This window comes from Ictidomys tridecemlineatus, chromosome 11 (assembly GCF_052094955.1).
Source record: "Ictidomys tridecemlineatus isolate mIctTri1 chromosome 11, mIctTri1.hap1, whole genome shotgun sequence".
Classification (NCBI taxonomy): Eukaryota; Metazoa; Chordata; class Mammalia; order Rodentia; family Sciuridae; genus Ictidomys; species Ictidomys tridecemlineatus.
This window is the reverse complement of record NC_135487.1, coordinates 43,172,452-43,197,750: the sequence shown is the minus strand read 5'-3', so window position 1 is coordinate 43,197,750 and position 25,299 is coordinate 43,172,452. Positions and strand designations below refer to the sequence as shown.

At 44.7% G+C, this 25,299-nt stretch overlaps 1 protein-coding gene across 2 annotated transcripts in view; it reads left to right on the top strand.

The window, feature by feature from the left end:
• Window positions 1-20,056, top strand: part of C8b (complement C8 beta chain) — a 35,484-nt gene extending 15,428 nt beyond the window's left edge. The window contains exons 6-12 of one of the 2 annotated variants that reach the window (XM_005326021.4): window positions 1,531-1,728; window positions 5,629-5,869; window positions 7,683-7,811; window positions 8,564-8,727; window positions 15,933-16,086; window positions 17,493-17,561; window positions 19,661-20,056. In XM_005326021.4, coding sequence (XP_005326078.2) covers window positions 1,531-1,728; window positions 5,629-5,869; window positions 7,683-7,811; window positions 8,564-8,727; window positions 15,933-16,086; window positions 17,493-17,561; window positions 19,661-19,812 — 1,107 coding nt within the window. In that variant the 3' untranslated portion in view covers window positions 19,813-20,056. Of the gene's footprint in view, window positions 1-1,530; window positions 1,729-5,628; window positions 5,870-7,682; window positions 7,812-8,563; window positions 8,728-9,349; window positions 9,452-15,932; window positions 16,087-17,492; window positions 17,562-19,660 lie in introns of those variants that run through there. The other variant, XM_040288737.2, reaches the window with a different exon arrangement.
• The last annotated feature ends 5,243 nt before the right edge of the window (window positions 20,057-25,299 follow it).

The following is a 25,299-nucleotide window of genomic DNA, read 5'->3' as shown; positions in this document are numbered from 1 at the left end:
ACTGAGGATGACTGGCATGTGTACACAGTGGAGATAGCAGCAGCCTACCAATGGCTCCCCCGAAGGCAGAGGCAGAGCTCAGAATCTGGAGTCACACACAGGCTTGGTGCCTCATCCGCTGGCCACCCTGTAGTCCTAGGTTCTTGGAGCCCCCATTTTCCTATCTTTAACGTGGAAGTCATAAAGGCTCTGTGTGCAAAAAGGAGAGGAGTCTAAGAATGGACGTTTAGCCCAGCTCCTGGTTTAATGGTGAGTCCCTGTTGACTCTTGTTACTCCCACGGTGACCCACAAGTGCTCGCCTATTAAAACAGGCATTAGTCCAAACATTTCAAATTGTGAAACACTACACAATCCAAGCACGTGCTTACAACTCACCTGTGCCCATCTCGAAGCTCCGCTCACGGAGTGGGGTTTAGAACAGACTGTGTAACCGTGACGCACGCACCTGCCGTCGGCCATCAGATGGAGAGCACGCTTGGTCCCAGGCTTACTTACACGAAGCTCCTTCCCCACTCTGGGCCTGTTTGCTCAGAGCGTTTGGCTAGAGGATCTCATGGCGATCTTCATTTCTCAATCTACTCAATTCTGGAGGTTAGGCTGCTGCTCCCTCTCAGCTCCTTCTCTTCTTCCTTTTCCCCCAGCTCCTAAAACTTATTGGCCAAAAAAAAAAGAAAATAGCCTAGAGCCAAACACACCCTCCACCAAGGTGCCCAGTCTACCCCACATCCTCCATTTTCAAGAGGGAGCCCTTGGTGTAGCCGCTCGTTATACAGGCTCAGGCCCCAGGCCAGGCAGGACACACTATCTCCATGCTATCCCATCCGGAGCTTCCCGAGGCTCCCATACATACATTTTTTATTGGGGGGGGGTGTACCAGGGATTGAACTCAGGGGAACTCGACCACTGAGCCATATCCCCAGCCCTATTTTATAGTTTATTTAGAGACAAAGTCTCACTGAGTTGCTTAGTGCCTCACAGTCTCTGAGGTTGGCTTTGAACTTGAGACCCTCCTGCCTCGGCCTCCTGAGATGCTGGGATTACAGGCGTGGGCCACCATGGCTTTTTCTGTTGGCTCTTCTCTGCATCGAGCCCTCAGGCTTGCCGTGAGTAACACAAAAGCTTCAACATTGTGACACTAGCACATTCTCTCACAACACCTGTCCACGTCCCTCATTCTTGCATCTTCTGATTCAATGTCCTGAACATCATTGCAGTTCCTGAAACCTTCCCACCACCACGCTCAAGCCAAACCCACAGCCCAGAATAGTCCCCCCACACTTCTGCCACTCAAAATCCAAATCAAGCACCAACTCCTGAGTATGAACCCTACTACTGAATAGGTCTCTCCTGCTAAATCAAGAGCCCCCGAGAGTGGAAACTCAAATTTTCCTTGATTTTTCTGAATCCAGAGCAATTAGTCCAGCTCTAGCACACTGTAGGGGTACAGGGGCTATCTGATGGGATGTACTGAACTGATTTGAGTAAAAGGAAATTTGAAAAAAAAAATGTTTTCTTTTCTCTTCTTTTAGACTCAAGGAAAATATGAATTTGCACTAACTGAATATGAATCATACTCAGATTTTGAGCACAATGTCACAGAGAAATCTACTGCAAAATCTTCTTTCAGCCTTGGTTTTAAAATACCTAAAGTAGTTGAACTTAACATTAATGAGCAAAGCAATCAAGGCAAACATTATATTAGCAGAATCAAACGATTTTCTCATACGGTAAGTATCCATTTGTTGCTTTTAAACTTATATGTGTTCCTTTGAAATTTCATGCCCACAGATGTGCCTGCATTCCTCATTACTCCCGGTCCTCACAATCAATGGAATTTCTGTTGTCTTGAAATTCATTAGCAAATAGTTTGGTGGGACATTAATTTTTTAGAAGGGTCAATAAAAGCTTTCTGTAATTCCTTTTTTATGGCTCTTAAAATTTTTATTTCTTTATTTTGTTTTATTTGTTCTTTTTAGATATACATGACAGTAGAGTATATTTTGACATATTATACGTAACTGGAGAATAACTTATTCTAATTAGGATCCCATTTTTGTGGTTGCACATGGTGTAGAGTTACAGTGCTCATTTATTCATATATGAACACAGGACAGTTATGCCCAATTCCTTCTACTGTCTTTTCTATTCTTATCTTCACTCCCTTCCTTTCATTCCCCTTTTGTCTAATCCAGTGAGCTTCTATTCTTCCCCTGCCCCCAGTTTATTGTGTGTTAGCATCCATATATCAGAGAAAACATTCAGCCTTTGGTTTGGAGGGATTGGCTTATTTCACTTATCCTGACAGTCTTCAGTTTCATCCATGTACTGGCAAATGCCATAATTCCATTCTTCTTTATGACTAAGTAATATTCCAATGTGTACACATACCACAGTTTCTTTATCCATTCATCTGTTGAAGGACACCTAGGTTGGTTCCATTGCTTACCTATTGGGAATGGAGCTGTTGTACACATTGATGTGGCTGCGTCACTATAGTACACTGATTTTAAGTCTTTGGGGTATAAACTGACGAGTCGAATAATTGGGTCAAATAGTGGTTCCATTCCAAGTTTTCTGAGGAAACTCTATACTGCTTTCCATATTGATTGCACCAATTTGTCATCCCACCAGCAAGGTATGAGTGTATTTTTTCCCCCAGATCCTCACCAACATTTATTGTTCATGTTATATTCTTGATAATTGCCACTTGCACTGGAATGAGATAGTTTTATTGGTTTTCAATAAGGTTTTTCCTCTGGTTTTCAGAAAGCTTAGGATATAGCTTTGCCAGACCAAAATACCTCCAGAGACTTCTTAACCCACTCCACTTTGACTTCTGCCACAGACACTCAGATTGAAATCCATCTCTCTCATATCACCCAAGACTTCTTCTCTAACTTCTCGGGGCCTTGTGGTGACACTGGTGGCACCATTGCTTTCCTCTTTCTCCTGTCTTCTTCCTGCTCCAAGGTCGTCTCTACCTCCTGAGTTTTCAGCCTATGTTAGTGGCATTGTCCCCTGGCACTTTTATAAGCTAAGAACTGCAGAATCATACTTGGCCCTCACTTCTGCTTCCTTCCCACATTGGTTGGTCACCCTGTCCTTCAGCACCACTCACTCCTACTACATCTGAGTCAGCCCAGGTCCTTCCATCTCCTGCTCTGCTCCACTAACCCATCGTCCTGTCTTCCAGTTCATGCCTTCATATGCGTGTGCTGCAGAGAGGTGTTTCCAATGCTGTCATCTGTGCCCTGTTGCCCAAAGGTAAAGGGCAAAGCCTGTGATGTCAGAGAAGAGTAAAGGGAGGGGCAGCAGTGAATAGAATGTTGGAGAAGCAGGTGAGGGCAGAATTGAATCTTGAGTTCCAGGGAGAGGAAGGTGCATTTTTATCCCTAGCTGCTGAGAATTTTCAACCTGGGCATGATACGATAGGAAAGGAATCAGAGTGGGGGTTGGGGAGAGATCAAAACTGAAAGACCAGAGTGATTCATATGAGAGAAAAAAAATGGTGAGGGGCTGAGTCCCTGCTGCTGAAATACTAACCAGGAGGAAGTGGATAGTAGTACTATACTAGTTAGACTGTGCGTGCCTTGGCTTCTCCGTCCTCATGTTCCAGGCTGTGCACTTCCTCAAGACAGAGACTGTCAAATGGCACTTAGTAGGTGCTCAAGACTGAACCGTAGCAATGAAGGATGGGACTGACTGAAAGGAACTTGCCTCGCCAGGAGGGGAGCAGTGGGTGGCCTTCATTGTCCCCCGGCCTCTCTCCTCTTTCTCCCCGCTCACCTCCCTGTTCAAACGGCCAGTTAGAAGATGCTGACGTTGAATGAGGCACTGCATTAGAGACTTGGGACCTAGAGACATATGTCACATGATTTTTTTTCCCCATTTATAACAACATTTTGTAATTTTTTTTAATTGCACATATTTATGGGGTAGAGTGTGATAATTTGGTACAAATATACAATGTGTAATGATCAATTCAGGGCAATTAGCATTTCCATCTCCTCAAAGACGTATGACTCCCACATGACATAAGAGCCTTCTAACTCCCCTCTCCCAGTGCTCCATAGAGATGTGATAAATTTCCCTTGCCTGCGTGCTCAAGGTCAAGTAGAAGAGGCCAACCGCCATGGAGTACGAGTCTCATCCCATGCTAGGTGGGCTTTCACGGAAGTTGAGATTGGGGGAAGCATTTTCAAGCCATCATGAGCAGGATTACTTACATATGATATTTTAAAACAAAAATCTTTGACCTCAAGGATCCATAACATAGGAGGCACCAATCCAAAGTGGAAGAGACCATGGCAGGTCAAATGTCCTTGATGTTTTCTGTGTCAGGCTGTATGCAGCCTTTGCACAAAGTTGTGATTCTGGCAGGGTCTTTGTGGCAGTTTGCTACTATTAGGCAACCATGCATGAGGACACTTCTTTCATAACCTCTCAGTTTCATTTATTTATTTTTTGTTAAGGTTAACACACAATCTGCTCCATTTTGACTCTGACAACTTTTATCAACACATAAAGAGGAGACCCAACCTAAAAAGCTTCCGTAAAGTCATGAACAGAGTACCTATTGATTGCTTGGTAGGCAGGGGAAAGGGAGAAGGATGAGTCCTGAGCCCCTGGCAGGGGTGAGATCAAGCCAGGAAGGGGGATAGCCACAGGCAGGGCTTCAGGGCTGCACAGAGCTGCGGGTTTCAGGATTGGAGCAGAATGGGCCTCACAGATATCTTCTACCCTTGGCCATTTCCTCGGCCTCTCACCCCTGGAGAAGGACCTCTCACCCCAGGTGGTAGGAATACCTCCCAGAAGCTTATCCTTTTTCTGATATCTCCAACTTTCTTTTTCTCCCACACCTCAGTGGACACCGAACTTTTTCTCTAAAGGTCCAAAAAGGAAGTATTTCAGATTTTTCAGGACACTAGGGTCTCGGTGGCAGCTACTCTACCCTGCCATTGTGTGCATAGCAGCTACAGCCAGTACACAAATTCACGGGAATGGCTGTGTTCTAATAAGATTTATTTACAGAAACACACAGCAGATTTGATGCAGGCTGAAGTTTGCCAACTCCTGCACACACTACCATATCCATCCTTCCTAAGACACCATTTTTACTTTTTGTTGTGTTGTTGGGTTTTTTTTTTTTTTATCTTTTTTTGGAACTGGGGATCAAATCCAGGGCTTTGTGACTGCGAGGCAAATGCTTTGCCACTGAGCTACATCCCAGTCCTACCATTTTTACCTTCTTGGGTGGCTTTTCTTCACACACTTTAAAAGACATAAGCAAACAGAATTTTTTTTTTTTTTTTTTGCAAATTAGCAAACCCTGCTCCCTTCAGAGCAGCCCCCTGTGCCCCAGCTGTGCTCTGCTGCGCCTGCTTCTGGTTACCCATCACAGTCCCAAGGTGCTGCAGTCAGGAGGGGGGTTTAAAGCAAGCTTTCCCAAGCTGGAAAGGACATCAGGATATTCATGAGAATTGAAAAACTTGTCAAAGAGGCCGTCTTCTCTCAAATATCCTAAAGGAATCATAAGAGTGGTGACCCTGGTATCTGTAAAGTTCATCTTCTCATTCCAGATTCCTAACTTTAAAGGTCTGCTTTTCCCACGTTGGTATTCCATTTAGAAAAGTAAGTTTCTGCACGCACGCGCTGACCTTGAAGGAGCACATTACAAGCTGAAATCCAGAAACCTCATGCTCCATCATGAATTCCTTCATCGAGTCAAGCTCCTGCCCCTGGAGTACAGCTACGGGGAATACAGAGACCTCTTCCGCGATTTTGGGACCCACTACATCACAGAGGCCGTGCTCGGGGGCATTTACGAATACACGCTCATTCTGAACCAAGAGGCCATGGAGAGAGCAGGTACACCGCCTGAGGGACTGTGGCTTGCCTGATGGGGCACATGAGTGACAGGTTGATGGGAAGACTCTCATACCGGGGGTTGGGGGAAGATGAGAAGTTGGTCTTCCAGTTTTCCTTCTGCCTATTGGACTACACGGACACTGTCACATTTACAGCTTTCTCCTCCTCTTTGGACTTGTTAATGTCAATCTTTTATATACCCACTCTCTCTGTCTGGACACATCCAGCGTCATGGCTCTAAATACCTTTAACATGCAAATAGCTCCTAATTTATATATTCATCCTGGATCTCTTCCCTGTACCCAACAGCTTATTTTATGTTGAAATGCCTCCTTGGTCTCTCCACTTGAATATCTAACAACCATCACAAACTTAACATGCTCCAAAGAAAACTTGGAATATTCCCCCCACCCAATGTGTTTCTCCACATCTCAGAAGTGTTCCCACCATCCAACCAGTGGCTCAAGCCTAGAGTCAACCTCAATTATTTTTCTTTCCTTCCAATCTCTTAGTAAGTTCTCTCAGCTTTACCTCCAATCCCGTTTTTACTCTTACCACTGTGAACTCACTCTGGGGCCAGGGCTTCACATCCAAAATGTAATGGGCAGGTGAATTATGGACAAATCTTGTGAAAAGTTGGTTCTGATTCTGTAGCTTTGGAGTGAGACCCTGAAACTTTGCAGTTTTAATAAGCTTGAAGATGATTCTGATGCTTACTGCTGGTCCACAGATCACACTTTCAGTAACAAGTTCTCAGATTATCATTATAGTCTCCCGATTAGTATCCAACCCCCATCCCGCCCCTAGAATCCACCTTCTAGGCAGATATCTGACATCTTTCCAACTGGGAATGTCTCCGTTTTGAGTCCTGCTTTCCAGTCCAGTATTCAGTCCTACAGTAAAACCCTCATCTGGTTACATAGACTTCCGTGGCAGAGCCAGGGCTTCCTTATAAATCCAGTGTACTTGCAAGAGGACACATGGTATATAAGAGCACAACCTCCGTCTTGCCAAGATCAGGAGCACCTTCCTCCATCTCAGGGGTTCCAAAACTGTAGGGCAATGTATGATTGGTCTCACTTACGGAGTGTCACCAGTGTCCTGCACTGAAATCACCTCTCTACGAGGTCACACGTATATGACCACAGAAGCACTCTTTCTTGTAACACCTGCTAATGTCGCAGGGGATTCCTGTTTCAGGAATATGCTTTGGACCGATATTGCTAGAAATCCTAGTGGTTAAAGTTGCTCTTGTCTCTGTACCAGCCTCACAGGGCTATTGAAATTGTCTTCAAGTCATATCTGAGATTTCGGCAAGACCAGGAGAGGATGCCTTGGGGAGAATTAGGGGGAAGCAGGCAAGAGTCCAAATATGAAGAAACACAGGGGAGATTGTCCCTTTTTCTTTGCGAAGTACAATATCAGACATTGTAGATGCATTTCTTCAATTTACTAGTTACAAGTTTTTCCTATTTTATTAAATATTAAAGAAGCATGGGTCAGTGAAGGTGGCCAGGCTGCAGCAGCCTCTGTACTCACTGAATCACTTCCTACTGGCCTGATAGAGATGACTCTGAGTTATTCTCTGAAGACAGCAAAAAATCCTGTCTTGGGAGGAGGATGAACCCGAAAGTTGAGGATCTTTATAAAGCCTCTGCTCTGCTACCAGTAGCTGCCTGTATTTCTCGTCATCATGGTGGTAACCCAAGTCCCTGTGACATCTGGGAAGGGTTAGGCCTCTAGAGTCATGACAGGGGAAGGGACAGAGTGAATTGCCTCTTAGACCATAGACCTCTTTCCTTGCTTCCTTCAGATTTTTCTCTTAATGATGTCCATGACTGTGCCAAAGAAGATTTCCAGTTTGGTGTAACCATCAAAAAAGTCGACGTGAAACTGGGTATATCAGAAAATAAATGCAACAGGATTCTGAATGAAATCAAAGGTGAGAGGCAGGGGCATGGGACTTCCAAGCTTATAATCACTTCCCCCTCCCTGGAGCTCCTGGTCTCAGTCTCCTTTTAAGCTAAGCACTGGCTTTTGAAGGCAGCAAAAATTTCAATTTCAACTGGAATCTACCCAACAAAAATGCACCAAGCTCTTACTGTGTTGCAAGCTGCTTTTGCCAGTTAAACATGCAAAAATGAATTAGATTAAATCCCTATCTCCACAGTTCTCTTAAGAGGTAAGCAATCAACAAAAGTAGTAATGACATGGCTGTATCCAGTGTAGGGTATCAGGGTGGACTTCCTAGAGGAAGATATATCTGCCTGCCTGCTTGCATCTATCATCTGTCTATCATCCATATCCCAATCTAGTACCTACCTATTTGCCTTTTATCTGCCTACCTCCTACCTTACATCCATCTGTTTACCTATCTATTGCCTTCTATCATCCATCTCTCTACCTAGCTATCTTCCATACACTAACTTAGTGATTGGCACTTACAGATGCTCAAGGTAAATGTCCTTTCCTTGTCCTGCCCCCAGCTTGTGTGATCTGTGACTGGGTGAGCTTTCCTTTTGCTCCATACACGATGCCTCCCTTGCAGGCAGGGATGTGTCTTGTTCTCCCACGTCTCCCAAGCAAGCCAGAGAATATCATGGTACCCAAATTGTTCAATGGGCAGCAGTGAATTCAAGGTGTGAAAGTGGCTCCTCTGATGAATTGCCAGCCCTTCCTATCCATTCATTCCAGATAGAAACAAGAGGAACACCATGGTGGAGGACTTGGTGGTCCTTGTACGAGGAGGAGCAAGTGAGTACATCACCACCCTGGCCTACAAGGAGTTGCCGACAGCCGACCTGATGCAGGAGTGGGGAGACGCCGTGCAGTACAACCCAGCCATCACAAAAATCAAGGTACACACAGCCACTCTACTCACCCTTGCCTCTATCAGAACACAGCTTCGGAGGGCCCACCATGAACCAGGGCATAGAATGCAGACATGAGATCAATGCAGGCTCTAACTCTTAAGGCACATCCTTGACAGCAGAAATGATATCCAGAAAGAAAAGATTAGAACACATGGCTCAGTACCACCTGGAGACCCCTGGCTCCCTCTTTGGGTCCCTAAGTTGCTAAAGGAAATTAGCAACCAGCTTCTGATTCTACTCTTCTTAAATGAATGTTCTTTCCATTTCATCAAGGAATCACTCATTCAGTCATTTGTTTATTTAAACATTTATCCATTCAACCAACAAACAGTGGCTAAGTTCCACTGTGATAGTTCAGAAAGTGAGAAAGATGCTGGAGGAAAACCCAAGATACCAAGATGGAAAATACAGTCTAGGATGAACAGTAAGATGCACGCATGGACAGCTAGCTTACAGGATAGGATGAGGCATCATGATAGTAACTCACATGTTCAGAGTACCTGCTGGGCACGTGACATTCAGCCAGGGGCTGTAAGGGTATTATTTTCTCTAATTTTTGCAATGGTCTACCAACTAAGTATGTTTATCTACTTTCATGACTGATCAGATCAAGAGAAGGTGTATCCATCCACAGTTGCTCAAGAAGCTCTGCGAGGTTCAGACAGGAGACTTGAACTTGTTCTCTACCAGCTAGAGAACACATGGTATATAATGTGGGCTTAGTGGGGGAAAAAAAGTAATGATCCTAACCAACTATCACTCCAAACAAGAGGAGTCTGACAACCTTAAACTGGAAAGACATTTGTCAGAAAAACACTGTCACACACATCAGCACAGGTACATACTCGCCTGTGGGGACTTCTGCATGGTACCCACAGTGTGTCTGTATAGTTATCGATGGGCCATCGTCCAACCGCTGGAGAGTCCTTTTTTGAGTCAAGGAGGGGGAATGAGAGGCTGGAGCTCTGACAAGAGACTCTGCAGTCCCAGACCTTGGCACTTTTCCCCAGTATTTTCATTTGCATGTCAAATGCACAGTTTTTCTCCAGAACAAAAAGGCTGCCATTCACATCCTCTCCTCTGCACTTGCTCAGCAGTGACCCTGAGGACATAGTTGCTGGTGATCACAGGAAGGATGAAGTCAGCCGTGGGTTACAGGCAGCTCCAGAAAAATCTAGGCTTGACTGATGCCATGGTGACATTGGTTGGCGTCACAGCTGGGCATGGAAAAGCACAGAGAATTTATGGGAAAATAAATCCCTGGTTTTGTTGTTGTTTTGTTTGTTTGTTTTAACTGAAATATCTTATCTAAATTAAAAAAAAAATTGAACACACAAAGAATGCCCTGGTAACTCAGCGAGGTTGAACATTAGCTGCACACATAGGAGCATCAAGTGTCAAGTGTGCAGTGTGGTGGGGCAGGAGCGGGGGTGGGGAGGTCCGAGATGTTTTCCAGGAGCATTGAGGCAGAGGGGAAGGCAAGGAGATAGAATGTTTCTATGCCCCCACCCCATGCCTCCTAACCCATGCTGCAAACATACCCCCAGCTGTGACTTCTTTCATGCACTCTTTTCTGGAAAGAGAAAACTGGGGATGGTTTCACAGTATCTCAAGATCACTCTTCTCTGCAGAGCCTGCTGACCAGGTAGCTGGGGTGATGATTGACTTTCAGGACAGCAGAGCCCACTAGATAAGCATTTCCTAAACACTTGAGCATTGGCTAAGACTTGAGGGCATTCATGAGTCCTTAAGATTAAGATCTGAAACAGGATTTCAGTAGATATCAGATAGACAGGGAAGGAGCCCACAGAAGCACCCATTCACGCTATTTGCTGGTAAACTTCCGGCAGGGAGAGGTGACACCTCATTCAAAGAAGAGTTAAGACCTACGGACATATAAAGAGATTTTTGAACTCAAAGTTTCGAAATTACGTTCAAGATGCAGAAAATGAGCATATGTCTGTAAGGTAGAAAAACAGAAAGAAATTTTTTTTAAATGTGTTGCTTTGTGATGATAATAAAATTCAAGAAAATGAAGAATTTATGAAATAAAAATAGAAACTGAGATGTTTAGACACTAATCAGATGAAAGGAAAGTGGCTGAATGTAGGGAACCAGAAGCACAATAGCAGAATTAAAACCTACATTGGAAACTATAAAGAACAGAATTGACACTGCAGAAAATTGAGTCAGTGATGTGGAAGTGCTATAAAAAAAATGTTCTTATAATGCAGAAACAAAAGACAAAGAGATTAAAACAATGACAGAAAAGAAATATGATGGATGGAGTACAGAAGTGGAAACTGAAAACACAAAGACTCCTGCCTGAGAAAGAGACAAGATTAAATGTGAGGACACATTAATCAGGCACGTAATAGGAGAAATTTCCCTGAGCTGATAATACAAAATGAACAGCTCACTGAAACCTAACTGAAAGTACCGAAAACAGAACGATCCTGAAACCCATCCTGGAGGGATGTTTTACTTTTAGGAACAAATATAATCGACAGGAATCAAAGTCAAATGGTCCTGGAAGAATTTGCAGCAGGAAATGCCTAAAGAGAAGAGAGCACCAACTATTAGGTCTTAGAGGAAAATTTTGTTATTACCCGGTGAAATGGTCTTTAATGGGTGAAGAATTTCAAAGACATTTGAGATAATGAAAGAGTCCCAGAAAGGGGTTGCCAAATCTAGCAAATGGAAAGTACAGGATTATCCAGTTCAATTGGAATTTTGTATAAACTAAGAATAATTTTATTTTAGTGTAAGCATTTCCCAAAGATTACATGGAATATACATATCCCCCCAAATTATTTGTTGTTTATCTGACATTCAAATATAACTGATAATCCTGTATTTAACTGGCAATCCTACTCACAAGGTCTATCATCCATGCACATTTCTGCAGGAGTCAGGGTACCTAGGCTGTGGGCTGGGACCCAGGCTGATACAAAGCCTTTGAAGGAGCATTGGCACACTCAGCGTAGAAGGAAAAAACTAGGATAGTAAACAGTGCTCATATGGAGATCAGGATAGCCTAGATCTTTCTGCAGAGAAATAACCCCCAAATCATAGTTGTTTAGTCCAATAGAAGCTTATTTCTCATCCATGTCATCTCCAAGAAGTGTTGGTTGAGGGACTCTGCTCCAGGTTGTTACTCAGGGATCCAAAATGAGGGGATTTATCTTGTCATGTGCTCCCATGATCACCACAGCAGGGATAGGGGAGAGCAAAAAGTCACCTCCCTCTACTCTGAAAGCTTCTGCTTGGAAGTGACACTCGTCTACCTGCCTTTCACTGGTCAGAACGAGTCACATTGCAAACCTGGCTTTAAGGAGGCAGCCCTACTGTGTGCCAACCTGCCTCTGAAGAACCGTAGCCTCACCAGGTGCCTAGAAGAGAAAGAAGCTGAAATCCTCATTAATGGGTTAAAATGACCATCATATCTTTCTAAAGGAAAATCACTTATAGATTTCTAAAAGCAAATTACTCCAATCAAGAGAAAATTTAAAATACGATACACTAGCACTTGCCTGGTAAAATGATATATCAGATTTTTACTGATAGATCTCACCCCTCAAAATAAATTCTGAATTTCAAACAAGGAAACTATGAGTATAATTGAGTATAATTAAGTGGCAGACAGCATAATAATAATAATAGTAATAATAATACATATTTTGCCATAAATAGAATCCTTAATATGTGAGAAATGATACAGTTTATAAGAAAGAAACATCTCAAAGGAAATGAAACCCGGGTTGGCTGATATGCAAAAGCTAACCTCTTTAATAAATATAAAACCTAAAATAACAAGTACAATAAATTATTTTTTTAACCTATCAAGTTGACAAAGGTTAAAAGTCTATATTCAAAGCCATTGGGAGTGACAGGGTGGGAATATAATTTGGTCCAACTCTTTAGGAAAAGAACAGAAACAGATACCTCCAAAATATTTTTGTTTAAAAAAAAAAACCTTATAGCTTTAGATCCAGTAACCCCAAATGCAAGAATCTACCAAAGAACTAATTTGAAAAGTCGATGAAGATGTCAGTAGAAAGACATGTCAGATTTGGTTATTTGTAGTAGCAAAAGGGAAAAGAAAAAAGGAAACATCTCAAAGGCTCAACCATGGAAGAGCTGAATACATTGTGATTCATACAGCGGGAAGCTCTGAAGTCATGAAAAGGCATTTATTTTATCAAAGCCTACTGAATCATGTGGGGAAATGTTCATATTATAGTAAGTGAAAAAAAAAAGTGGGATATAAAATTGCACTCGTGCACCGATTAGATGTAAATATCTGTCATCTACCTGTCGACATAGAATCACTACAGGAAACAGGGCAGGATATTTTAACAGTTCAATTCCTTCCTGCCACTTCCTGGCTATGTGCCTTCCATCAACTACTTAACTTTCTGTGCCTCTGCTTTTTCATCTGGACGATGGGGAAATAGAAGACTACCCGCTCCCAGGGTGGTTGTGAAGATTGTTGGCTAGTGTGTGTCAAGTGTTACCCTCAGCAGTTTAGAGATGCTAGCTATGGTAACAGCCATTTGCTATGCATAAGAGAGCCACAGTCCACTCTAGAGAAAGAACTGCATGGAGTTGAGCAGTTACTGACATCATCTCCTTCCAGCAATGGGATAAGTAAAATGTTTGCAAGGCTAGATACGTCAAGGACCCAAGGACCAACGTGAGTATTTAGAATTGAGAGGTGGAGAGGAAAGAGGATGAGGAAAGGAGGGAAAGGGAGAAAGAAAGGAAGGAGGAGAGAAGGAAAAAAAAGCAAAAAGGAACAGTAAATCAAAGAATGGACACACTGCCATAGGAGTTTAAAAAGGAGCTGGGGAATTCTGCGGAGTTGCTAATAAGTTCCAAAACAAACCACAGGAGTCTGCAAGATTTATAAGAACCCTGGGATAGAGATTAGAAGTGGGAATAACTGAGCCCTTTTTTTTTTTTTTTTAAATCAATTGTCATCCCAAACAAGCAGGAATGACACAGGCTTTGGATTAGCATCTTCTTGATGCCATTTATGAGTTGTGTGACTTTGATCAAGTTACCTACCCTCGACTGAAAACGGGGCTAATAATTACTGCCATGTGAGCATGGCATGGGTCTGTTTGTCAACCCCCACACGGCCACCGGAGCATGGTGTATGTGGAAGGCCGACTGGGGTTTGGCTGCTGACTTGCCAACTCACTCCCTGGAAGCAGTCTCGGAGTTTGCAGGAAGATACCACGGAGGTGAAGGTGGTCTTCCACGGCACTTGGAAGCAAAGGCAGATTGTTAGAGGAGCTCTTCACAGGTGTAAAACAAGCTTCCCCTTCCTCCCTCCTAGCCCCCAACATGTTCGGCCAGCAGGCTGGACCACTCTGCAAGCAGCTTGTGGATCAATTCATTGACCACAAAACGGTGAGACAATGGGACCACCGAGGGGCTTGCTTTGCCCACTGGAGCGAAGGTCAGCATCGGATGCATTAAGAAATGGAAGCAATTTTCTTCCCACTGGAGGCTTCTATTAAGCATGATTGCCTGCATTTAGACAGACCCTAAGCTCTCCAGGGCTGCTTTAGGGCAGGATCACAAACAAAATCTGGAGAGGAGCCTGGCTCTGGATAGGAGCTGACACTTCAGCCAAGTGGAGTTGAACTCTATGTGCATGTGTGTGCACATGCTAGTGGGAATGGGCCTGTTTTAAACTACGTCTCTGGAATGTTCCTCTTGTCATCTCACCTGTGGCACCATACCCGTCAGTGGCTTCTCCCTCGCACACACTATGAAGTCCGTCCAGGGACCAGCATCTCCTGTTTCTGCCTCTCCGTCTCTGACAGCCGCATGAGCTCCTCCTTGCCCACAACCATCACCCTGTGGAGGCCTCCCATCCCCCTCTCATGCATTGTCCTCACTGAGCTGTGGAGTGGACCCTTAAGACACAGAGCTGAGCAGTGCCTGGCCCTGAACTTTACAAGCTTACAGTCAAGTCACGGCAGAAATCAAGAGGCTTCTGACATTAAAAAAAAAAAAAAAAATTAATGACAATAAAGAAGTAGTCAAGCCTGGTGCCTTGGCACATGCCTGTAATCCCAGCAGCTCAGGAGGCTAAGACAGGAGAATTACTAGTTCAAAGGAAGCCTCAGCAACATAAAGAGATGCTAAACAACTTTGTGAGACTCCGGGGTCTCCCTGGGGATGTGGCTTAGTGGTTAAGCGCCTTGGGTTCCATATCTGGTACAAAATTTTTTTAAAAGTTACTTAAAGATGGAATTTGTACCAGATGAGTGTCCCAAGTGTTTAGTGGAGGGAAGGTGCTTGGTGAGTTTTAGAGCTCAGGAGAGGCTTCCTGATTGTGGCTCTGACATGACAGAGATGATTCTGAGAGGTTTGAAGGGAGAGTGATGTGGGGACAATAACTCTAAAATACTGTTAAAGACATGCTAGAAAGTCATCTCCTCACCAAAGACAGATGAACATGCAGTCCTTCCTGTCTCACCTACGCCTCACCACCCATTTCCTGTGAGGTGGCTGTGACCACCACCCAGTACAGATGCTCCTCAACTTACCATGAGGCGATGTCCAGATAAACCCTTCATAAATTACAAATATCCTAGGTCACAGATGCATCTCACATCCCTAACCTGCCGAGCATCGTAGCCTGGCCACACAATGCCATGCAAAGTGTCAAGAGTTTCTCCTCCTGTCCTCAGGGCTGTCTGGAAGCTGGGCTCAGAGCTGCTGTCACCACCGTCCAGGATTACAAAGGAGTTTCTTATGGCAGATGGCCAGTCCAGGAAATGGTCAAAATTCAAAGTACCATTGGTACTGCATATGAATCACTTTCATTGAAAAATTCTAAGTCACAGACCATCTGTAATCACTTATCGGTGTGTTTGGGTTCTGAGTTCCTAGAGAGTGGAGATTATATTATCCAATGCTCAGTGTCTAGCACTTAGTAGGTATCAGTGTTTGTTGGCCAGAATCTGAATGAGATCACATGCACATATTGGGTGACATGGAGGCAGAGAGGGGTTGGGCCTCCATTCAAGTGCTGTAGCATCGGTCCAGTTCCACAGGAGTCCACCGGCAATCTCCCTGCCCTGACCCTCTGCCCATTCGTGGGTAGACTTGCTTTGGGCCTCAATGTGATGAATGCCTTCTTTCCAAATAAATGCTTTCCTTCTTCCCAGGCAGAGCCTCTGTATGAGCTGGTGACTGCCACGGATTTTGCCTATTCCAGCACAGTGAGGCAGAACATGAAGCAGGCTCTAGAGGAGTTCCAGAGGGAAGTCAGCTCCTGCCACTGTGCTCCCTGCCAAGGGAATGGAGTCCCTGTCCTGAAAGGTACCTCTTCCAGGCCACCGGGGTCCCTGCTAGAAGCCATCATCTGAAGGAAGCTGGCTTTGGGTCCATTTGCCCACCTCTGTTTCAGAAGAAGTTATAAGGCAGACCACCAGGAGCTACTCCTCTGACCATCAACCTACCTAGGTCCCAGCCTTCAGGGTCACAGTGGGTGACAATAGCATTTAGCTGAAGCCAAAAACAAGGAGTGGCCAAAGACTCAGAGAACCTCCCTTTGTCGAGGAAGAGGGTCTGGGCTGAGCGGGAGGAAGCCTCTGTGCATGTTCTGATCAATATATGGCAAGAAGATTGGAAGGCAGCAGCAAAGAGGGCCCAGCAGAAATTGACTGTGGACTCCAGGGTCACGTCTGGGGTTGCTGCAATGGGCCAGGCAAACTTTGAAGGAGAGGTGGGCTGGGAACTTCTGCTCCTGTGGTCATGGGCTGGTCAGACTCTGAGGAAGAGTCCAGTTCAGCACTCCAAACAGGACATGAGGAGCCAGCCCCAGACCAGGGAGCCAAATGGAGTCAGGGCCTAGTGCAGGTGGAAGGAACTAGCCCTGCAGAGAGGGGACTGAGAAGTGCTCTCCAGGAGGAAGATTCCAGTTGTTTCCATTATCTAACTGGCTTTGCAGGATGTTTCTAGTTCTCAGACAGAAAGGATATGAGCAAAGCAGATGTAGTGAGGGGGTCCAGCCTGGGAGTTCTGCCCCAGCACATCTGACATGAGCTGACATTTGACCTCCCATGAGAGTCACTTCCACAGGAAGTGGATCAGTTCATCAGCTCAAGGTTTTGATCTGGGGTTGCTGAAATCCTCCTGGCTCTGCACAGTATTAGAATGTAGAAGCATCCTAACCTGAGACTGTAGAGTGGAGGTACCAGAGAATGGCATGTTCCAAGGGCCTGACCTTTGAAGGACAGTCCTGTAAAGGGATTCTGTGGGAGCAGATGAGAGAAGCTCCAAGGGAACAGATTACGGATTAACCTGAGGAGGCACTTCCAAAGTCTCAGAACTGGCTAAAGACAGGGTGAGCCAGGTAAGGGTAGCGAGTTCCCCATCTGTAGGGGTACTCAAGCAGAGGCTGGTGATTCCTTGTGGTAAATGATGATTGGTCTCCATGAGGACTTCTGATCCTAAAGCCTCATAGACATGGGTCAAATGTCAGCTAAGGAGTACTTTTCCTCACCAACCCCATGTACCTCCCCATGATGACTCTTCACATCCTTTATGACCAAAGGGCCCTCCAGGAAGGAGCAGGTATTCTTGCATTGGAACCCGTTTGATGCCAACCATTCAAGTCAGTGCTCGCCCTGTGTGCGCCTAATGGAGATGCCACGCGGGAGGCTGAGCTGGGGAGCTCTGCTCCACGTGGTATTTTTCATACTCTCTCCACCTGGTCTCCTCAGGTTCGCGCTGTGACTGCATCTGCCCTCTGGGTTTCCAAGGCCCCGCCTGTGAGGTCACCTCTGGGGAAGGTAAGGAGTCTTTGAGAGTAGGTTGGAAAAGGGGAACTTTGGGGAAGTCCAGAGAACACTTCCAAACAACAAGTCAGCTGGGGATGAGGAGCAGGGGCCTGGACACCATGAACCTTGGATCCACACTGACTCCTTTTGTATTTCATGGATTTTCACAACTGAGAGTTCTTCATGTTTTCAGGATTTATGTGGCATAGCATTCGTAAGTTGGACTTGGAGTCTTCAGGAATGCTTATCCTCTCTCTTTTCCTACTTAGTGAACTCCCAGTCAACCTTCAAAACCCAGCACAGATATTCCTCCTCGGCAAATATCCCTCTAATGCCCCAAGTAGAATTAGTTACTTCCTCCTGTGGTGCCCATGGGGCTTTGGACACATCCATCATAGCTCTTAGCCTCCTGTAGTTGGGGACATGGACTGTTTGTGCCTCTCCCTGTCTCCATGAGTAGGGATTGGAGCCCCTCTATCTGTGTCTCTATGGCCTGGTACAATTGATGCTCAACGATAACAAGAGAAATTCCATCTGTCTCTCAAATTCTTTCACCAGTTGATTATCTAACAGTTCTCAACCTCTTACTCCTCTCTCACTTTTTTTTTTAAATTTCTTTATTTTACTTTTTTGATGATACCCTGAAAAATAGACATGGCACATTCAAGGAAAAGAAGAAACACTTATTGAGCATCTACTATGCACTAGGCACTTTGCTGAGAGCCTTTAGTTTGGGTTCAGATTTCATCTCTATTGTTTAATAACTGTGACCTGGAACAAGATACTTGTCTATTCTGTGCCTCATTTCTACATCTGTAAAAGGAATATGATTGCATTAAGTACCTCACAGAGTCATCTTGAATTTATAATGAGGCCTGATAGCACTTAGAATGGTGCCTGATACACTGTCACAGAAAGATAAACATTGGTTTCTTTGTTTCAGGGTTCAAGGTTCCTATGAATACCGAATACATCAAATCTTTTAACCCTTGCAGCCAACCACAAAGTCAAAACAATTGATATGCCCATTTTATTGATGAAGAAACTAAGAGTCAGTGGGTCACTGATCCTACAGGAAATGTGAGGACCTAGGTTCAGCATTGGTGGGTCTGGCCCCATAGCTTTTGATGTGAAAGCCTCCCTGTCCCCAGCCCACCACCTCCCTGGGGAAAGGCTCAGGAAGTCCTTGCTCTCTTTCTTCCCACCTCAACCAGGTCCCAAGCAATGATCTGCCCATTGAGCACACATCCATACCACAAAGGATTTCTGTTGATTGGAGGAGACCTAGGAAACTACCCACTCCTACTTTCTCATTTTGCATAGGGAGAGGCCCAGAGATATAATGAAATTTACCCAGAATCACACTGCAAGTTAGTGGCAAAGCAGACCTGTGTTACACCACGATGGCAGTTATTGATCATTCACCGGTCTCATCAGCAACCCAAAAGTCCTTGCATAGAAGGCAAGTGTCGGAGAGTAGAGAGCACCCACGTTGGCTGTTACCTCATTTAACACACCAGGCTCACAGTAGATAACAGAGCTCCCATTTTTCAGGCTGAGAAGAAATCAACAGCCCAGCAGCCCACAGCTGAGCAGTGTCTGAGCGATAAACCATTCATTCAAGGTGCACTCAACAAGTGCTCACCCAGAGTCTTCTAGGCCTCCGCCTAGGTGCTGAGGCTCATGGGTGACATGCAGCGATGGCACCATGAGAGGGAAGGTCAACATCGTTTGAATGGTCCCACGAATGCATTTAAAGTTTCTATTGCAATCACTGCTTAGAAACATTCCAAGAGCTTAAAATATGGGAATTGGTGAAGAGTTAGGGGTGGGGAATGGCTTCCTGGGGAAATGCACAGTGTTGAGATCTGAAGGGTGAATAGGGGTCAGGTGAACAGAGGAGGCAAGGGCCCAGGAGGACAGCCTGCGAAGATGCCTGTGGTGAGAGGGAATTCATCACGTACAGCAGCCAGAGATAAAGGCTGAACCTAGGAGGGCGAGACCAGAGACTCTGCTTCCTAAAGGCATTGGCTTCTCCTCCCCACCACACCCCGTAGTGCACCAGAATGTTCTCAGAACTAATTAATGTCAGTTGACCTTCTTTCTTCCAGACATCCCCATTGATGGGAAGTGGAGTTGCTGGTCCCAGTGGTCTCCGTGCTCTGGAGGACATAAAACCAGACAAAGGCAGTGTAACAATCCACTTCCTCAGAATGGGGGCAGCCCCTGCTCAGGCCCAGCTTCGGAAACACTCAGGTGTTAGGGGAGGGAGCGCTTCCAGCAGGTGGCCCAGCTGTGGGCTTCCCACGGGGTGAGCTCTGGACCTCAAGATGCAAGCACTCACCCCACACCAGCTCCCACCAGGCCTGACTGAGGGCAGAAGGAAGGGCCACCCGGGCCTTAGGGTACAAAGTTGATTTGTGAAATGTATTTATGGATTTGAATAAAGAGTGAGTTTAAACCAAAGTCACCGCTCCCTGAAGAAGTAAAGCCTCCTTGAAATCTCACTTTGCCTACTCTGTCATTTTATTTCACTCACCAGCCAGGAACCGTGTAGGGAGTTGTTCACCATGAAGCCCCACCATCTAGCCAAGACTGGCACATAGTAGGTGCCTAATAATTAATCGGTGAATGGCTGTTAAGTTGTTCTTACCTTGACAGATCCACAGTCTTGTCCAACAATACTAACAGCAGCTGGCATTTATTGTTTGACTACTATGTGCCAGCCACTGACTCAGGGATTGATTTAGTCCATCCTCATAAGGCAGATGTTAGTATTAGGCAGCTGGGGAAACCGAGGCTTAGAACAGTTCAGTGACTTCTCTCCAAGTTTCCATAGTTAGAAAGCAGCCGAGCAGGGCTGCAAACTCCAATTCTAAAGCTTAAACTCTTCAGCATGATGCTTACATACTTCTCAGTGAATGAGCATCTGGCTAAAAGAACTTTCTGTGAAATATATAGACATACACACACCGCAGTAGAAAGTACTCTGTGTGTGTGTCCTAAGGAGGAAGAGAGAGAGTGTGTGTTATGGACCAATCTCCAGCAGCTGCCCTCTGAGGAGGGTGAATCTTGATTCCTTGGCCACTCTGATGCTGACCACATCAAGGGTGTGGCCGTACACTTTGGAAGCAGGAACTATGGGCCAGAGTTGAACTGGGATTAATGAAGGAAGAACATGTTGGGTGCCCAGAAAAGATCCTGAGCTAAAGCCAGGGGTCAGGGAAATTGAGTTAAAAGAGAAGATCATCACAGCAGCTGGAGAAGGAAACATGTCAAGCTGATGTCTGTGGGACCAGGTACAGTGTGGCCCCTCCTCCACCCTCCCCCACAACATTGTCTGAACCTTCTACTTTGCTTTTGTGCAAATGCCTTTGCGGGGGTGGGGGGGGGTGGGGGGGTGGGGGGGTGGGGGTGGGGTGGGGGTTAACGAGAAGAGTAAGCGAATTGTCGCTCTCTAGGCTACCAAACACCCAAACATCTTTGTTTTTTAAGTTGTCAAGTGGGCATTTAAACTCTATTTCTCTCAATCGCTATCCTGTTAAAGCATCCCATCAGATTTTCTTTGCTCTTGGGCACTTCCTTTCTGCTTGAAGAATTTCAGGTGTATTTGTTGAAGTAAAATGAATAGGGAGACAACGCAGTTAAAGGTGGATTGATTCATCCTATTCATTTCTTTTTTATGCAGTTTATACATAATTTTATTTTTTATTTTCTGAGTCAACAGATCTAGTTTTTAACATTAGGTTTCATTAGAGAACACAAAGGTATAGAGTAGCCACGATAATCTGTGATTTGGTGATCAGCATTGACGTTTCAGTGTTCCTGTTCTTTTTATAAGTTGGGGGTATAACGTTGTTTTACAACAACAAAATGGATCACTCACAAATAGGGTTTTATGCAACAGAAATCATCCTATTTATTTTTGACCAATTTGATGTTAGCCTACTTGCCTGCTTTGGGTCCAGACATTAACACATCTAATGACACCAAAGCTTTGGTCCCTGCCACCCACCAGTCTGGTCCAACCAGCTACCTGGAATGGGATCCATAGAACAACCCTGGGCAGGAGCTGCTTTTTGCCACCCAGGAGTTGTTGCACCAAGTACCAAGATTGTCTGCCTTCCCGCCAACCAGTGATCCCTGCCACGGAGCTGACGGATCTGGCCCCTTGTTTGGCTGAATATTATTGCCTTGCTGTCTGCTGTTATTTCAACAGGCTAATCCAATAATGTTTTATCTCTTTCATTATACGGAGGCCGTATAATTTTCTTGAGTTATAATTTATCTTCTTTTAAGATTCCCCAGAGACAGAGAAGAGCAGTTGTCTTGGGTTGACAGGAGGCTCCCACGAAGCCGACACCAGCACATCCAGGCGAACGCTGCCAAATTAAATTCTGAATCTCAATCACAGCCACCGCTTCTAATGGGAAATTTGAGTTGATTATGGAGATGACAGCCCAGGTTCACGTTTATTGCATTTAGCAGAAATTGTTTATCCTATTAAATATGGTCTTGAAGGAGAGGCAATTGAATTGCCAAGCACCGGTGAATACCCGGGTGACGCCCAGGCGCTGCTAAACTGTGTAATAATTATATTCTTATTTGTGGGCTAAACTTCCCCCCATGGCTCTTTTTGCAAACAAATACATTTAGGAGGAGACTGAAACATAATGCGAGAATTAAACTAAATAAATGCAAACTGTACTTTTGGAGAATCCTGGCCACTGTCGCTCACCCTGGTGTACCTGTGAAGGAGCTGGGCTGTCCAAGCGGCAGAGCCCCAGTGCTGTGGCTTGGCAGATGTCCTGGAAGCATGAGATACCCGGTGTGGGAGATTTCTGCATCCAGAAGAATGAACCTTTGAAATGCTGCGAGCTCCTCTGAGCACTTACTGTCAGGGTGGGAGGCTTCCCGTGTGACCTTGGACTAATAACATAACGTCTGTGGGAATAATAACTATTGTAATTAGTTTAACAATAGTAATAATAATAATAGCTGCCAATTATAGAGTGCTTCTCAGTTTATGAAGTCTTTTAACCTACATTATCTCATTTAATTTTTATCTGAGTTTGATGAGGTACTTATTAATACAGTTGTCAGATGGCAGATAGAGGAAAGCTTCAAACAGAAATCAGATCCTTCCTAAGAATGAACTGTCTATGGAAATCAAGGTGGGATACAGAGGCCAGGAAAAAGCTCCTGCTGGCAGAGAATCCAGACGAAGGGAAGTGCCCTGTCTGTCTTCGGATGATGCTGGCCCCCTCCCCAGGACTTACAGGAAAGCCCTTGGTAGAGAGTGTGCCTCATACTTTTGAAGATGCTGAGCTGGTCCCCCTTGGAGTCTTCACATTTAGGAAGAGATTGCAACATAACGTGAGAATTAAACTAAATAAATGCAAACTGTACTTTTGGAGAATCATGTCTCTTCTCTTCTTTTTTTTTTTCTTTCTGACCATCATAAGGTGAGAAGGTGAGCAACTCTGTCCACCACATGCTCCCTGCCGTGATATGTTGCCTTACCACAAGCCCCAAAGCAATGGAGCCCTTTGGCCATGGAACAAAAGCTGAAGTCATAAGCCAAAATAAGTCTTTCATATTTTTATTATCTCAGTCATTTTGTTATAATAACAGCAAGCTGACAGCACAGAAGAGATGTTTATTCTCTCTGTTCATACTTTATCCTGTACTTCCCTCATCGACCCTCATCACAGTGCACAGACAATCGGAAGCATAGATGTATTTTGTTTTACAGATTGCAGATACTATTAATAACATCATGTCTATCCACCAATGTTTCTAGACTTTGCAGACATTGTGTTATAACTTACTCCTTGGTGATCTCTTATTCTTCACAAATATAATACCCTTAGAGGTAGGAGCACTATACTAATATATCCTGAGGACCAGGCACAATGTTGGGCACTAGTGGTTCATCAATAAGTAACTGTTGCATGAATTAATGAACTAATGAAATGGGTTGAATTGGGGCCAAGGGAAGAACCTCCCTCTCCTGGTAAGAAACTTGAGTGAGTTGGTGGCATATGATGGTGGCATCATGAGACTTGGGACATAGCAACCCCAAAGATAGGGGCATCTACACAGTGGTGAAGGGGACATACCTTCAGCTGGCTTTATAGGCAACATTGCAAAAGAAAAGTGAAATATAAGAGGAAGAATTATCACTGACATCAGGAAGGGGCTGACAGTGCATGTTTGTGGGTCATGGTGGTAACACCCTCAGGGAGAGCTAGGAATCTCCAAGTAACTTTACAAAGAAAGGGCACTGGAAGCTCTAATCATCAGTGGAGCACACCTGAGAAACACATCCAGAGACTGTTGAGGAAACTAAGGTTCAAGGTTCTGCCCTGTATATGGCAGAGACAGGAAAGAATAACCTTTAAAAAAAAAAAAAAAAAAAAAACAACTCTTCTTCCAACCTTTTGCCTCGACCTCAGGTTTCTCATCTCTTGGACTAGTTTGAAACCTGGACCACACACCTGAAATCTAATAGCAACACATTGAAACTATACACCTTAGGTCTTTGAGATTCTTGTTTATTAACTGTTATCATAAAATCAGATTTTTCTATGCAGTATTTTTCTCTTTGAGTCAACTTGCCTCAGCATTCAGCCAGACTCCAAAACTGAGGCGTTCAGATACTCCAGGGCCTGTTTGTGAAGATGGTGTGATGTTACTGCTCAGGCAGAACTGGAGACAGCAGAGGGTAAGCAGAGAAGTGTTTAGATTTGTTCTCTGATGCCAGGGTGCTACAATGGAGGCCAGGCTCTGGGGTTCCCTATTTTTGACTGTAAGCAGGTTCTGTACCAGTCTGCACCTTCATTTCCTCACCTGTAAGATGGGGATGATGGCATTAGCAACCTCTTAGCATGTTCTGATCATCATCTGGATGCCTGTATTTCAGAAGACACCTTGGACCCATTCAGTTATAACTAGCTGTGTCATTTCCATGGTCACTTCCAGAGATTCTCAAAACACCAACAAGAACTACAGATTGTTGGGTTTAAAAAAAAAAAAAAGTCACTTAAAAGCCCAGCCATGGTGGTGCATGCCTGTAATCCCAGCAGCTCGGGAGATGGAGTCAGGAGGATTGTAAGTTCAAAGCCAGCCTCAGCAATGATGAGGTACTAAGCAGCTCAGTGAGACCCTGTCTCTAAATACAATATAAAATAGGGCTGGGGATGTGGCTTAGTGGTTGAGTGCCCTGAGTTCAATCCCCGGTACCAAAAAAAAAAAAAAAGTCATTTAAAAAGCTTTAAAGAAATTTCAGTGCAACACCCACTACAACATGCGAGAACAAAAAGACATAAAATAGCTTAGCTCCTGGGAAATATCTTAATAAAGGACATGGAGGGCTTTTCTATCCCGAGCTCTGGGTTATTAAGGGAAAATGTAACAGCATAATAACTAATATTTGCAGAGGGCATTACCGGTTACAAAGAACTTTCACATACCTAATCCAGCTTAATCCTCTCAATGCCTGCAAGAGGAAGAATTTATTATCTGCCTTTGACAGGTGATGAGACAGAGCCTCGGAGAGACTGAGTGATTTGCCCAAGACCACACAGCTCATAAGCAACAGAGCTCAGTCCCAGGGCTGCCGCTGTTTGCCATGCTCACATCACCCCCGATGACAGATACAGATCTGGCTTCACCCTCAGGGCCGGTGCCCACCTGCCCACTTGCATAGAAGGGATGAGAAAGGCCTCTGCTCTGACATCCCTGCGGC